This window comes from Anopheles nili, chromosome 3 (genome assembly GCF_943737925.1).
Source record: "Anopheles nili chromosome 3, idAnoNiliSN_F5_01, whole genome shotgun sequence".
NCBI lineage: Eukaryota > Metazoa > Arthropoda > Insecta > Diptera > Culicidae > Anopheles > Anopheles nili.
The window spans coordinates 71,287,994-71,302,764 of record NC_071292.1 but is presented as its reverse complement, the minus strand read 5'-3'; the positions used below and the strand labels follow the sequence as shown (position 1 = coordinate 71,302,764).

At 48.2% G+C, this 14,771-nt stretch overlaps 2 protein-coding genes across 2 annotated transcripts; both read right to left on the bottom strand.

Moving 5' to 3' along the window:
• Positions 1 to 134: 134 nt before the first annotated feature.
• LOC128724985 (uncharacterized) lies at positions 135 to 1,073 on the bottom strand. The gene has a single exon (XM_053818704.1). It carries the CDS (start codon positions 1,071 to 1,073, stop codon positions 135 to 137), a length of 939 nt encoding a protein of 312 aa, XP_053674679.1.
• Positions 1,074 to 4,404: 3,331 nt separating this feature from the next.
• Positions 4,405 to 10,953, bottom strand: LOC128724983 (cilia- and flagella-associated protein 44). Its single transcript, XM_053818703.1, has 10 exons — positions 10,826 to 10,953; positions 10,588 to 10,750; positions 10,214 to 10,523; positions 8,658 to 10,149; positions 7,954 to 8,592; positions 7,785 to 7,892; positions 7,675 to 7,710; positions 7,271 to 7,454; positions 5,502 to 7,214; positions 4,405 to 5,427 (listed from the first exon to the last, which is right to left on the bottom strand). The coding sequence occupies exons 1-10, from the start codon at positions 10,951 to 10,953 to the stop codon at positions 4,405 to 4,407; spliced, it is 5,796 nt and encodes a 1,931-aa protein (XP_053674678.1).
• Between the last annotated feature and the right edge of the window lie 3,818 nt (positions 10,954 to 14,771).

The following is a 14,771-nucleotide window of genomic DNA, read 5'->3' as shown; positions in this document are numbered from 1 at the left end:
AAAAAAATGCGTATAGCAATGTTATGAGTATACCATCTGCAATTGCTAGATTACCAGTACTTTTCAGTTAACTTTAATTGGTTTCGAAGACTAAAACAGGTACAATTTGTTGAATTGTTCACCGACACTGGTCTTTACTGGTCAATCCAGTTGAACCCGTACTTATCGATTAGGTAAAAACGTACATACTGTTGCTTATCCATCCGCGTGATGAACGCATGGAACCGTTGCTCGTCGACGGTACTTTGTCCTGAAGCACCAGGGCTTGGATTGTTTATTTCAGAAAGCTCAATTCGGTGATCAATAGGGACGGTACTAGCCGTGCTCGTTTTCGAAGACAGGCTACCAAACATTTGGTTGCCTGAGAAGGACGCCTGTGTCGATCCATCCAGAAGCCCCGATGGTGATGCGGTCAGTTCAAATTCCCGCCAAGATCCGCTGTTGCTGGGAAAATGTGCTGGTTTCGTGAAAAGGAAAATTTTCTTACAGGTTTTGGCCAGCTTGTTCAGTGTTGCGCAGTGCCCTCGTAGGTATGAATCCTGCCGCACGAGTTTTGTCGGCGTGCATTTGTTCCAATAGAACGTTGCGATCGAATCGATCAGCACGAACGCGATATCCTTGTGGTTATGGAACAATTGCGGCAGCGAGAGCAGAGTTAAATCAAACTGTTCCAGCGAGTAACAGGTAATAAGATGCAACCGTGTTAAGGACTCCTGTTGCAGGGTTTTCTTTTGTCGCAGATCGGCCAGTGTACCGACTAGGGCCGGCTCGGCATTATTGAGCATATGCTTTTCCATGATGTTGAGCAGCACCGATCGGTTGAAGCTGTTCTCGCAGTCGATCAACAATGCACCGCGTTCTAAACCTCCACAGTTGATCGGCAAAATGGCGCGAGCGATCAGCTCGAGCAGTAACAACGATTTGCCGCTATTCGAATCGCCACTAATTTCAACGAGTTCACCACTCCGGAGGCCATCGTCAGGAAAGAGTGTCGCGTGCAGATCATATTTAACGCTGGACTCAGCAAACTTGATATCGAAGACATCGTATGCCGATTTTACGACAACGGACATCTTGAATGGTTTTAACGAGCGCGACACGTGTTTTTCGCCTCAGCCCGTCAATGTTTTCTCATCACACTAAGAGCCGTTGATTTGGCAGCTTTTTAATTCATGAAAGATGCTTAACTCGTATAATAATTTTATAACTTCCGTAAACAAATTCGTTCAAAATGATTGCGCGCGTGAATTTTTGCTTTGGCAAAACAACCGTCAAATGTGACATATAAAATTATTTTCAAATAACACTACCGTCAAATCAGCAGGCGTTACGTATTTGAACGTACTTTTTCTTGCATATTACATTACGTATCAGATTATTTATGAATACGCTTCGTTCACCTAAACCAATAGATCTATTGCAGGATTTAAATTGAACCGTCTCTTACCTTTACTCTGTTGTTATGATTTAGACCACAAGCATGGCACGAGGCATCTAAAAATAGATCACTGATTCTTTCCCTAAAACGTGCTTTCGACCACATGGTGCGCATGGTCTCTTATCTTAGCTAATTTTCCCAAACATAGCACATATTGTTTGTGACCGCGAGAAAACAAATTGCTTTAGCATTATTTCAACATATTCCATCATTTTATTATTAAAGTTGCTATCTTATTATTGACATTTCGATGCTTAGCTCCTCCAGCGGTGTAACTCTAAACCCCACGTAAACACAGCTGCTGGCCAATCCCAGTCGATAATAATAAATCGACTGATCTCCCGCAAGGAACACCGCAGGTAAACCGTTCTCCGCGCCCGATGACGAATGTGAAAAAATGAAATCCCTGCAATCGAATCGGTTCCCGCAGCACAATGAAAATCTTTGCGCTTGCCTCACTTGCCTCCTGTCCCGCCACAGGTCTTCTATTTTTGAACCATATCGACCGCACGGTGCCACGGCCGAGCCAGCGGTTACTTGCGAGCAGTTTTCAAAGGCGAGTCTCAGCCCATCCGGGGGGGCGATTTTCCTATTCGGTTTTCCCACTTGGCCTGGCACCGCTGGCGGTCGTGGCGAGCGATCTCCGGATTCTACCGGCGAATGGTTTACCGTCGGTGCGACACTCCATTATCGCAGGTTCACGCACAGACGTCACCTCGTGGCGCTTGGTGCGCACGTGTCTCATTCATCAGCGGTGCAGAAGTGCAAGTGCATCCAACGACGTTCGTGCATTTTTGGGCATTCAAACCAGTATTGTGCTCATTTACCGATCCGGTGTGCAAGTTTTGTTTATGAACTCTACACGTTGCTTGAAAGAATGTGATATTGTGAAAGTGATATTTTATCTGCAGAATACTATGGAATATGGTAAGTCTTGAGTAACTTAAGAAGGTATTAATGCACGTGATTTCTAAACTCGGTTCAAACAAACAATTGGGTTTTACATAGAAACAAAAAGAACTGTATTAACACTTCCCTCTAATGTTGTGCTAATGTGATTGGCAGTACCTTCAATCACTCAGCGAAAGTTAAGATAATCGAACAAGGCGTATCGAATAGTCTACATAAGCCCACTGAAAAAAAAAAGCAAATCATTCGCCATAGTGACAGTTACACAAAAATTGCCTACTACATATCAAAGAGCAAGCTGCGATTCCAGTCGCCCAGGGTCGAAAATAGCAGTGCCCCAAACGTCGCACACATTAATTATAACAACCAGACGCTGAGCCGGCCATTATCAGCGCACGTTGCGTCCGTGTGCGCCCCATGGAGACGGTTCCAGAGCGCACGGTTTATTGGTCGGGCGCACACCATTGATCGATGGCCAGACATTTGTACTCAGCCACCCAGAATTTGGCCACAAATTAAACCCGCCAGCTGATAAAGCTGACTGCTTGGCTCAGACCGGGGCCCATCTTAGGAGGGGGAGCCTTTTTCGCCTTTTGAACGCTGGTGTTTTTTGTTTTTCGTTCCCGGAGACAAGACCTTTGCGGCTATTTTTACCTCTTTTGGACAACACCGACCCTGGCCACTATCACTGGCAAAGCGGCGCAGGCAAGGATCGGACGATCGGTCACGCTCACAATTCTTCGAACGGACGCAAACATGGGAAAATCACCCCGACTGTCGATAAGAATTGGAGGGTGCAAAATCAAATCCCTGGCGGTGGAATGGTGGAAAAGAGGGAGGAGAGACGGGCTGACAAACACTTTTTTTCTTCTACACACCCAAGTAGAAGAAAACAATTGATAATTGCGCACACAGCGCACACTGTCTGGCGTCCGTGCGCACGGTCATCATGTGTCCGCTGCGTGTGCTGTCTTTATCTGTGCGCAAAAAAAACTGCACCGTCAGGGACATATGTTTTATTGTTACTATTCTTTTTCCGCGCTTCCAGAGAGATTCCATTTGAATAATGATAAATAACGACGCAAATACTGGTGTAACAGGGACCAAACTGTCTCATGAGCCGCAAACGTCCAGCACGTGCCTTCCGAATATCGTCAGACGGCAACACACACGTGAAATGGGTAGATGGAAAATCAATTATAATTTTCATTTTGGTTCTCTAGTCCAAGAACGCATGTTTAGGCTCACTCAGAGGAACTTGCTGAACTGAGGGTTTAATTTGACGGAGACTTCATCAGGAATTTTCAGCAGTGGAAACGGGAAAAATAAGTCTCCCAAAACCGAATGACGATTTGGAGCATTGGCCAGGCTTGGTTCAGTCCAATCTTATCTACTATCAAAGTTCACGGGCTCTACGGCATGGAAAACCCTTCGAAACCTCCGATGACTAACATCGTGCTGGAGAGTATGTACCCTGCTGTGTATGTCAATCATGCACGCCAACGATCGTATGTGCCAAAAAACCCATTGGGGATGGACTTTTTGGATGGATATCCCTTAATCGATAAGAACTGGAAAATTGAGCTGTTGCAATCTTTGTATAGTTGCATCACCTGTAACTGGTCAATAACATGTTTAAAACCATGGCCTTTCCCGCGCCAGTAATCGGCAAAATAAGAGTGCAATTTGGATTTGGCAGGAAGAAAAAAGTTGTTTACTTCTACCACCACGATAACGGCGCGCGCATCGCCTTCCCGGCCCCTATTGTCGTCGGTGGGAACGGTAGATAACAGTCGTCAACATCGCCGTAAAGCGCACGCCACGGACGCATGACAATCGGCACCGAGCCCCCAGTCGGAGTTGTCGCTAAGGGCCTCGGTTGTGGTCTCGTTTTAACCTTCCTGCCAATGCGCCACGCACGATATAGGCTGGGTGGGAAGGGCTTCGATTAGTACCCTTCATTCAGCTACCCTTACCGACCTGCGCGATGACTAGGGGGACCCCTACCGACCTACGGGTATTGCTGTTTCTTCTGCTCTGTGCTTATCGTTAACGTCTTACTGCTCCCGAACGCACTGCAGAATGCCCTCAATGACACCCCGAACAAGATCTAGGCTGATCTCGTCGACCGTGTTCTCTTGGGCGTAGAGCAGAATTTCCTCGCTCAAGAGCTCCACGTTGACACCATCCGGGTCAATGCCGGGTTTGTGGCGGATACCGTTCGCGATGAATGAGATCGTGTCCGGATGGTTCACGTCCCCGATGTGGAGTGTGGCCAAGACCTGCTTCATGATGTCGACTAGGATGTTGTGCGAGTAGTTCTGAGATGCCGGGAAGATCATCTCAAGGCTGTTGCTGACAATTTCGCCCAAAATTTCCTTGGTGTCGATATCGTAGCCCTCCTTGAACGTACGGAAGATGCTCTCGATTAGCTCTGCGATTGCCTGTGGTGGTATCGTGATGAGCAGCTCCTCCGGAATGAATGACTTGAAGTTCTCGATTATGTGCGGCAGTAGATCACTCGCATGTTCCGGCGCAAAATTGTGTATGATGTTGGACAGATAATGTGCCAGGTGGTTGACGACGCGTTTGATATCGGATTGCAGCACACGTGAGCCCAGTTGCTCCACGAGGAAGTCATCGATGAGGCTGGAGATCTCGTTGTACAAGAAGTTGTCCGGGGAGCTGGCTCTAGTGCTGGGAGGGGCTGAGTCCATCACTGCATTGTACACCGACTCGTCAGCTACTGGAGGTGGCTTGCCACATACCGGTGGAGGTATTGTAATCTCCACATCCGGACTTTCCGCCGACAGTGGCTTACACTTCATACTGAGAGTGCGAATCTCACGCTGTAGTGTGTTGATCTGTTCCTTCTGTATCTTGGCAATTTCGCGTAGCTTGCTAAGATCCTCCGAGTAGGTGGGTGGAGGCTGTTTACGCCTCTCCAACAGGATCTTCTGGTGAGCTAGCGACTTTTCTAGGTTGTTATATTCCTCCTGCAACACTGTCAGGATGTGCAGCTTCTCGGTGCCTTCTTGAATGACTTTCTTCAGCTCCTCTTGTTTTTTAGCGTAAAGTTTCTGCAAAATAAAAAAAAAACACTAAGATTAGAGACAAACGAAAAACAAACCAACTTTGACGTTCGAAGCACAACCTTTAGCTCTCGAGATCGCTCTTCGTAGCTTTTCTTAACATCGTTCAGATTGGCTCGCATCTCGAACGTGTATTGGCGCAGTATGGTCTCCTCTAGCTCATCCAGATCGATCACACGTCCAAACTTTTTCATCATCATTTTGGTGATCTCCTCTTTCAGCGAAATTAGCTGCTGCCGCATGAACTTGATATCTGTTTTCATACGCGCCAGGTGTACCACGTTCACGCGATGTTTGCGCTTCGTTTCGAGTGTTTCAGCTGCTAACTGATCAACGCGAGAGTACAGCTTTAGCAGAGCCTGCCGGTTGAACAGCAGACTGTTTTCCACGTCGTGGAACTCCGTTTCCGTACGAAAGTACTGCATCTGATCCATCTTTACAATCACTAGCGTGTCGATCTCGTTCAAGCGACGTTGCTTCTCACGCCGTAGCTCGAGCAGTTCAGCTTTCCTTTCCTTAAGCCGTATCTCGGCATCGGCAAGTTTAGGCTTGAGATTCTCTAAATCACGGTGCATTTCCCTCAGGGTTCGTTCCTCCGCGTAGTGCCGTCGCTGTAGCTCGAGCTTCTCGTTTCGTAATTGAATGGCCAAATTGTAAATCTCCGGATCACAACCGTCTGGACAGTGGTTGAGATCTAGAAACACTTTGCTGACCTCCCTGTCGTTAGTGTTCTCCAGTGCCTCTATGTCCTCTGAGGAATACTCGGAAGACGAGTCCGATTCGTTATCGTTGATTTTGCATGGCTTGAATTTTTTCTTGTAGATGCGCTTCATCACCTTGGAAAATTCGTTGTCCAAGCAGGTGGAGTTGAACCGATGCAAATTCGATCGTTGATCGCGTTGAATTTGCTCTATCTCTAGCTCTACCTGTTCGATAGTTGTTCTTGTGTCGTGCACCTGCTGGAGCAGCTCATTTCGTTCAACAGTGACTTGTTCCACCCCATCCAATGTATCTGTTTCGATTTTGCTGAAATCCTTCAATATCCATAACTCTTGGTAGAGTGTGAGTTGGAAATTTTCCAGAAGTTTTGCATCTGTTTCCACTGGCATGCGTGCATTAGCTAGTTGTTCCAGCTCGTGATCAAACTGCTCGATGCGCTTCATTGCTTTATTGATGATTTTATCCTGCTTGAAAAGCTTTCTAACCAGATGTAGTTCTCGAAGTTCCCGTTCGTGTTTGTTTGCTGATGGTTTAGGCTGCTGAGCTCCAGATGTGGTTATTCCAAGCACTTCCTTGAGTATTAGTTCATGATAATTATTGGGTCCCTTTTTAACGGCATTTTTTGAAGCGCTTTGCAGATCATCAAAGCAGTGACGATCTTCTTCAAATTTATACTGATCATCTGCATATTCTACAGTCACGTCGATGGTTACCTCCAATGGAAGAGGTTTTCGTTTATCCACTGGAAGCTCGTCGTGTATCATACCTAGCTTAGCTTTCTGTTTTGCTACGTACTGCATTAGTTCGACCTTTTTCTCGCGTAATGCAAACACTCTACTGTTGTATTGTTGGCGCAGCGTGAATATTTCATTGCGAACGCGAAGAAGCTCGTTATACTTGCCAGTAGTGGTATCGACCTGCTCCTCCGAAGGCTCGTAATCCGGATCGCTCTTAAGGTTATAATCACCAATCGAACTGGCCGCCTCCTTGATAGCTAAATCATCGGCTGGATCGTTTACATTCGGATCTGGTTTGGAAGCTTTATGCTCTTCCCACTAGAAAAAACATCATTTGTAGAATTCGTTCCAAAATTGAAGAGACGCGTGCATACCTCTTGCTGGCGTATCGTTTCTTGATTCTTGCGATCACGATACTTCGACAGCAGACGTCTCATTTTGCTTTCAAGCTTAAAGTCAATTGTGGACTGTGATAGGCCTTCGAGGAACGATTCCTTACGTTGCATTTGCGAGTCTTTTCGGCGATCTTTACGTTTTTCGCCAGCAGTTTCAGACAATCTGAAATATTCATCGTCGGGTTTATAATTATTTTTTGTTAAAATTCGAAAAATTCCAAAAACAAAAAATATGTGAAAAGTGTCGTTTTTATAACACAGGTGCTGTTTATAACACATTAAAATAAAAGAATTGTAACAAAGCGAAAAAGCCCGGAAAAACGCAATAGTGCGTGGTATAAAGCTTGGTGCATTGAACAGCTTGTATGAATATCAGAACAAACCTGTTTTCTGGAGTTTGACACAGATCAATGAAACGGCTTTATGTTAGCGATAAAAGATAATGTTATTACACTTGCTTGTACCATTTTTTAAACCATGTCATCAAACTTACCGTCTGCGATTAGCTTCTTCTTCGACTAGTTTTTCAACCTGCTTCAAGGTCTCAAAGTAATCGTCGTCAAGCTTCTCGATGCGAAAGCTTTTCACCGATTGTTTGCTCCTGTTGAACGGAAAACGTCATGAGTTCGTTTATTATATCATTGCTATGTACCTTACCTTACCTTACTGCCAACACTTCTATGGGAAAGCTCTCGAGTGGGTTGAGGAAGAATTTCTGCAGTTTACTGGCCGCAATTCGAACTTTCTCCACATCGAATGCCATCTTACGATGCACGAGGCCCATTTCAGCTTCCAGCTGCTCGCGAAGATCGCTCATAATTCGTTCATCCAGCACGAAATCCGTCACAGGAATGCGGAACGCCTCCGGTAGAGCTCGGTTGCGTTCGAGCAAAGCTTCAAAACGCTTTCGATAGCTGGACACCGTACGCAGCACGCCCTCTTTCCGATCCGACACTATCTTCGCCAGCCTGTCGCTTTCTTGTCTCGCTTTCTGCTCCTCCAGCGATGGGTAGCTGGCCTCATCGATGTCGAACACCCGTTTTACGGACTTCTCGAGTGCCTGAGGTGTCATGATCTGGAAATGATCTCCTTCTCCGTACCAGCGGTAGGCAAAAAGATTTCCATCAGCACCAACGCTAAATATGTACGAGTAGTCGTGGCTGAACGTAAGTCCCATGATTCGCCCAGTTCGGTTGTCATGCATGGGTAGCGTCCAGTAATCACTGAGGTCTCGAAAGTCTCGCTTTGTTCGAGTCACTCGTACAGCTCCATCGCCGGTACCGAAAATCGTGTAATGGGTACTAGAAAAAAAACGAGAAGAGAAATCCAAAATAATGTCATGCCATCTTTGAACAGCTCCACTTACTCTTGCAAATAACACGTCAGCTCGGTGTTCTCGAGATCCTGGATAAGCGTGCATGACAGCGGATCCTCGTCGTCAAACCCATACTCGTACACGTAACCGGCATCATACCCACCCATCGAAAGCCACAAGGTGTCCTCCAGCGTGTAGCGTGCCCACAGGATCGGACTAGGAATTTTTGGGATGTAAAGTGGTTCCAGTTCTTCCTCTTCGTCAGAGTCAGCTAAAAATGCTTCCTCGTTGATTTCCGCCTTAGGATTCTCGCAACGAAGTCGCTCCAGCGTTTGCATCTTCCGCGCGCGCTTTTCTTGCTTGCGCTTTTCTATTTCTGCGACACGCAGGTTGCGCTTGATTTCCGACTTGACCGATTGGAACGTCAGCTGCCGTATCTCGACGTTCCCGAGATGGTACGATATGGTTGTGTAGTTGACCGGATTTTCCGGAAGATCCATCTCGAGCAAATGCCCGTGACGGCAGCCAACGAGCGCGGTAGCAATAGATCCTGGTTTCCAAGCCAGTGACGTCACCGCCGAAGGTGTGTAGACTAACCCGATTGGTTCGAGTGTTACGTGAGGACTCGCTCGCACACAGCGATGTACGAAGATCGTCCGATCCTCCGAACCGGATACGAGGATTGTTTCGCGTGAATTCAACGCAAGCGAGGTGACGGTTTGTGTGTGGGGTTTCAACAGCTGAATGAGATTGACACGATTTTCCGGATACGACAGATGACCCTCATGCAGGTTGAGTGCGACAGCTCGAATGAACCCGTCGGCAAATCCTAGTACAAGGATCGCCCCCGTTTGGTCAAGTGTTGGTGGTAACCAGAGCATCGTCTGACCGGCACACTGGAAATGGTGGCTCAGCAGCAGTTCGCGCTTCACATAGTCATAGACGTACAGCATACCATCGACGCCGAGTGTCGCGACGTGATTCGAAACTGGACTGGTTTGCACGGCTACGATGGCACCGGCATGACATTTGAACAGCTGCTGAGGAGGTTCCGACTGATGCGCGGGTGTTAAGTCACACAACCAAATGCCCCCATTGCCATCTTGAGCGTACCACTGGAAATCACCCTGTCTGCGTACCAGACACATCAGCTCCGCTCCGATGCGGAACTCCATGATGGGTTCAATCTCGACGAACCGATCATCGTCGGGTGGATCGGCTAACTCAACCGTCTCCCAGAACCAGATCCTGATTTTCCCATCCAGGCCGGCCGTCATGATTTCGCCTTCTCGCATGAGAATTTGCGTGATTGGACCCTCGTGACAGGGTTTACGGGCTTTTCGGCACACCTCGAGTTTGATTAGACCCGCTTCCCACACCAACACGTTGCCCCACTGACACCCGGAAAGTACTTTTTCGTCTGGTAACGGCAAAATACCAACGATGTCCGATATCTCGGTTTTTCCGAAACGACCCAATTCACCTTGTAGTTTTAGGCCCGTGAATGTCTTAGACATCTTCCAAAATTTGATATGTCCCAGACCTGCACGACAAATGAACTGGCAGATTAGAGAAGTCCCTGTAACGGAAAAGTTGCACGCACTTACCACATGTCGTTATATGACCGGGCACACTCGGGGAGAACATGACATTGAGCACGTCGTTCGAGAAGGACTTGCAACGCAGCACGATTTCAGCCGCACTCCAGTTCCACACCGTCAGCATGTAGTCCGGTTCGATGCCTTGGGATATGAGCAGCTTTCCGTCGGTGGTGTAGTCGATGCGCGAGTACCCACCAGTCGTTCCACCCGTTAATAAGTTCACGACCGTCATCTCTGGATATTGGTAAATGATGATGGGTGGATCTGGTCCATTCTCACCGACAGTGAGATGTGAAAACTCCTCGGATGGATTGGTCTATTCCGTTTGAGAAGATGTTTAGAAATAACTAGCTTTTTTACCCTCAATTAAGCATACCTACCGTAATGCAACCGATACCACCACCAGTAGAGCTTCGGCGTGTTGTCACCGTGCGCGTGGTAACGTCGAAGAAGTGAATAAGGTTGCCGGATGCGAAGACCAGCACGTTTTCGGCGATCTTGCACAGGTTGAAGTAGCGCTTGCAGTCGTACCCGTAGGAATAGCTGCCGTTGCGAGATGAAGACCACAATCATGATACAAATTAGAAAATGTTTGGCCGTTCTGCTGATTTAACTTACTCAAATTCTAGCAGCTCGATCGGAATCGTACAGGACGAATTGCGAATCGGTTTTGATATGAGCGATTTGCCATGGTATCGTAGCGGATTTCCTTCAGGTTTGGGTGTTGCCTCGTCGGTTTGTTCCATTGCTTACCGATGCCTTCTTACAACTGAACTTCAGGTAACGATGCCGCGAAAAACAACTCATCCAAGCCGGCTGTTTGGTTGAAGCGTCGTTTTACTCTGGTTACTATAGAAACCGTTTGTAACCGTAGTGATACAAGTGTCAGTCGTTTACCAGGTCGTCAGGAGTTGCTAGGGATGTATACAAACTGAGGGGAAATAACAGTGACTACGTTAGGCATACTAAAGTATCAATATTGCGACGAAAGGTGAAATGTTCCTAGTAAACTATATTAGAAACACATTTCGAAGACTCAAGGTAATAAATTTTGATTCCATTATGAACGCTTTGCAGCTATTGCATTCTCTTATCAGTTGGCATGTTCTCGAATTGCATCTTCACTCCACCGAATGCAACTGATGCACTTCAGTTTCATTCATCCGGGAAGTTCGCAATCCCAAACCACGGTTCATTGACCGTGTGATCGATAAAATCCCACTCCAGGTCCGATCAAGCTGATGAAACATCGCGCGCCGATTTCACCAGGTACCCCAGGAGGGTGATAAGCCAACGTTACAGCTGTTTCCGCGCAGCTGTTGGCCGAGTCCAAGGGTGCCACCTTTGGAAGGGGTTCTTGGAGCTCGATTGGATTCATAAATTATCCCTCGGGTATCAGTCGCCCTTCATCCAGTCAACCGACACGAACCGGATCCGTGCTCGATGTGTGATTGCGAGTGAGGGTGCTTAGGCGTTACTTTCGGGGCGACTCATTAATCATCGCCGCTAACCCATGGCACCCCATGGCACCCCATGAGGGAATGGAAGTTCCAAATAATCTCCACACGTCGATGGTGACCACTCGCGAAGGGCAAAGTGCGACTGTTCATCGATGCAATTCCACCAAAGTGGGCCAAAGCGTGGCTGGCCCTTGGACAGCGATAAGACTCTCGCGGCGTCTCCCTTGGTGCCCTCGGATCCGATCGATCCGGTTTGGGCCGGTTCCCGATAACCCCGGGGGTTAATTTACCACACACCGCACTGACGATGCGGTCGTGTTCGTTTCAATGAGTGACACTACTGCGTCCTATTGATCGCTTAGGATCCTGCATGGATAGGGAGTTTTTCCGTGAAAAGGGCTTCAGAAAACGCTTTCAAAATGCCATTTCATGTGAGTCCTTTCCAGTTCCTGAAGGAAGAGTTCTTCGCCGGCTTTGTCGTCTGAAAACCTGAGTGATGTAACGTTTCCAGTGTGTTGCTGTAGCAGTTGATCGAAGTCCGTGCCAAAGTCCACAGCCTTGACGTGCCGGTGCAGAGCACTTCGGGAAGACTTTAGAACGCGTGATCAAGGCGTTTACCCTCACCTTAATGCGAATACCGACCACCAGGGAAGTCCCGACAACCATTGAGCCATTGAGACGGGTGTTTCTCGCGCCGAAGTTCGTGCTTCCTGCGACAGAATATTGAGCGCGGGCGCGATAAGCACGCGTACAGGATCGTCCCAGAAGGGAGCGAACATGCTAATCGCCACGTGGAACCGCCTCGAACCGGTTCCACTCTGTGAGCCTGAACACCGACAATCCGGTGCGGTCTCGGGTCTTTATCAGTACTCGTCTCACTCGCCGGTTTCGCGATAAGCAGACAGCTCGCTGGAAGGGGGTGAGTTGGCACACACGTAGATGCCGATGCCACAGGGTTTCAATGGTGGGACACTCAGGGGGCCGAGGCCCTTCGAACGTCAGGCGAGGGTTGAGATCAGAGCGTTAAATTTAGGCACAATAGAGTTCGTTAGCTGAGTGCGCGAGGAATGCTTTTTTGGGCACTCCCGATAAGAAAGAAGGAGAACCTTTTCTGGAAAAGTGTACCAAGCTGGTTGAGAGAAAAAAGGACCCCTTTCGGGATGCGAGCTTGCACGCCAAATGACGTCGTCTTAGAAGACCTGCAAACGACCTGCAAACGTCACGATTGACCGACCTGCACCCTAAACCAAGCTCACGCGTCACACGGTGGCATCCTTCCACCCGGTTCTTCCACACCGGAAACAAACCCAGCGAGCGCATTGTTCCGATCTTATCAGGCGCGCACCGCTGGTGGCTCGTCTGGCAAACGGCGCGTTATCACCCGACCCGATGCCCGATGAATGTCAATATTTGTGGTACTAAGAATTTATGGCGGACTAAGCAAAATGAAAAGTGTGCGCTTTGGCTGGCGCAACCAAACCAGCTTCCAATCGGTCCCGGGGTGGTGATCGCTGCGCAATGCCTGCATTTTGTCGATTCATGCCACTCTGCGCAGGCAGGCTGCCCTGGGATTTGGCAGAAATCGCACGCGCATGTGATCTACCGATGATTGCTTTCGTAGAATTAATGCTAACGCTTTTTCGAACCGGTTCGAACGGGATTGCTGGGAGATTTCTTTGGCGTATAATTCCAGCGAAGGTGGATCGTTCAAACCACTGCACTTTGAACTCGATGGAGGAAACTCACGCGCAACGTCATGTGCGATAAAACAGGCCCACAATGGTGTGGGGATTTTTTGTTTTCATTTTGGCTCCAACATTTGAGCTATTTTAAGGCAACAACAGGAACGTACGTACATACAAGTGTCGCAACTTTGGCCGTCTAGACGATGCGGTAGTGATACGCAACCCCGTGATATCGATCGTGACTCGGTGTGATCTTATGCTCCGATTTGAAGGTGCTTTTTGTGGGTTTCTCTTTTTGGTTCGATAACTTATCACATTGCACGTCTTCTTGTGGGGTCGGTGAGGTATTTGAAAAAAAAAAACACTACAGGAGTATTTCCGTCGAAGGGAGTTTTTTTTACGTCTGGTGAGGGTGGCTGGTTAATGAGGTTGCTTTTTAAATGTGGTTCTGTTTGGCTGATAAATAAAAGGCTATCAATGAGGTCATCGATGAGCTGGACACGGTCTATTTGTCTATCTTGTTGAAAGCGCGGAATTAATTACTCTTTTTATTAGGTAACGCTCCGGTAGCGTCCATTCTTTTGACGTCCATTTGTTTGAGGATCGTAATGGTTTTAAAACAAAAGAATCCTGATACAAACGTGCCAGTGAAGCATAATTGATGGTTTTCATAACAGTTCCAAGCACAGTATTTGTCATCACACAAGGTTCAAGGTGTTCCTCTGAAACACCAGGCGCCTCCATCACGCACGCCCCGATAGGTTTTTCGCGCAAATTCTCCCCCAAACTCTCTGTCACTACATGCGGGGTGGCCGTACCCCCCATTTCCCCACTCCTCACCTTTCTTCTGCAACAGACGGGGGGGGGGGGGGGATGATTACCCCACCGCACGTGCCCCATCCTTGTCTGGCCCGAGCTTATCGCACTCACTGCTTCCGCCATTGAAGAAGATGTCATCGTGCGCTTTATCGGCGCGGCCGGATTTGTCCGGAGCGCAGTGGCATCGAAAGGTGCGAACCACCTGCCTGCTTTCCCTCAGACTCACCTCCCCCACCCCTATGATTCTTCAAGCACCCTTCGCAGGGGTGGCTATTATCACCCCCCCGAAGCTCTCCAGTAGGGGCGTTTTGCGCTCGTTCCAGACCTACTTCAACGTGCGGAAGCTTCAAACAAGCTGCAACCGGGAACGGCCTTCGGATCGTAGAAACGGCACCAATACACACGCAAATCCACCCGATGAAGCAATCCTAAAACCCCAGGCGGTCACAATCGCCGGTCGGGTTGTGGCTGATAAGGAGCAGCTCTTTACCAACCGTAAGGTGTCGGTGACCGAGCCTCGGGAACCCATCGTGTGTGTGTGTGTGTGTATGTGTGTTGGCACACCAAACACGTAAATGTGGCCAACACCGGTGGGCGGCG

What these genes read in the sequence shown, in the direction of transcription:
- LOC128724985 (XM_053818704.1), bottom strand. Translation starts at nt 1,073, where the DNA reads ATGTCCGTTGTCGTAAAATCGGCATACGATGTCTTCGATATCAAGTTT.
- LOC128724983 (XM_053818703.1), bottom strand. Translation starts at nt 10,953, where the DNA reads ATGGAACAAACCGACGAGGCAACACCCAAACCTGAAGGAAATCCGCTA. An exon ending in TGTCAAACTCCAGAAAACAG is followed by an intron (nt 7,455 to 7,674) that starts GTTTGTTCTGAT and finishes TGAATATTTCAG; the next exon opens with ATTGTCTGAAACTGCTGGCG. An exon ending in AGCGATCTCGAGAGCTAAAG is followed by an intron (nt 5,428 to 5,501) that starts GTTGTGCTTCGA and finishes TTTATTTTGCAG; the next exon opens with AAACTTTACGCTAAAAAACA.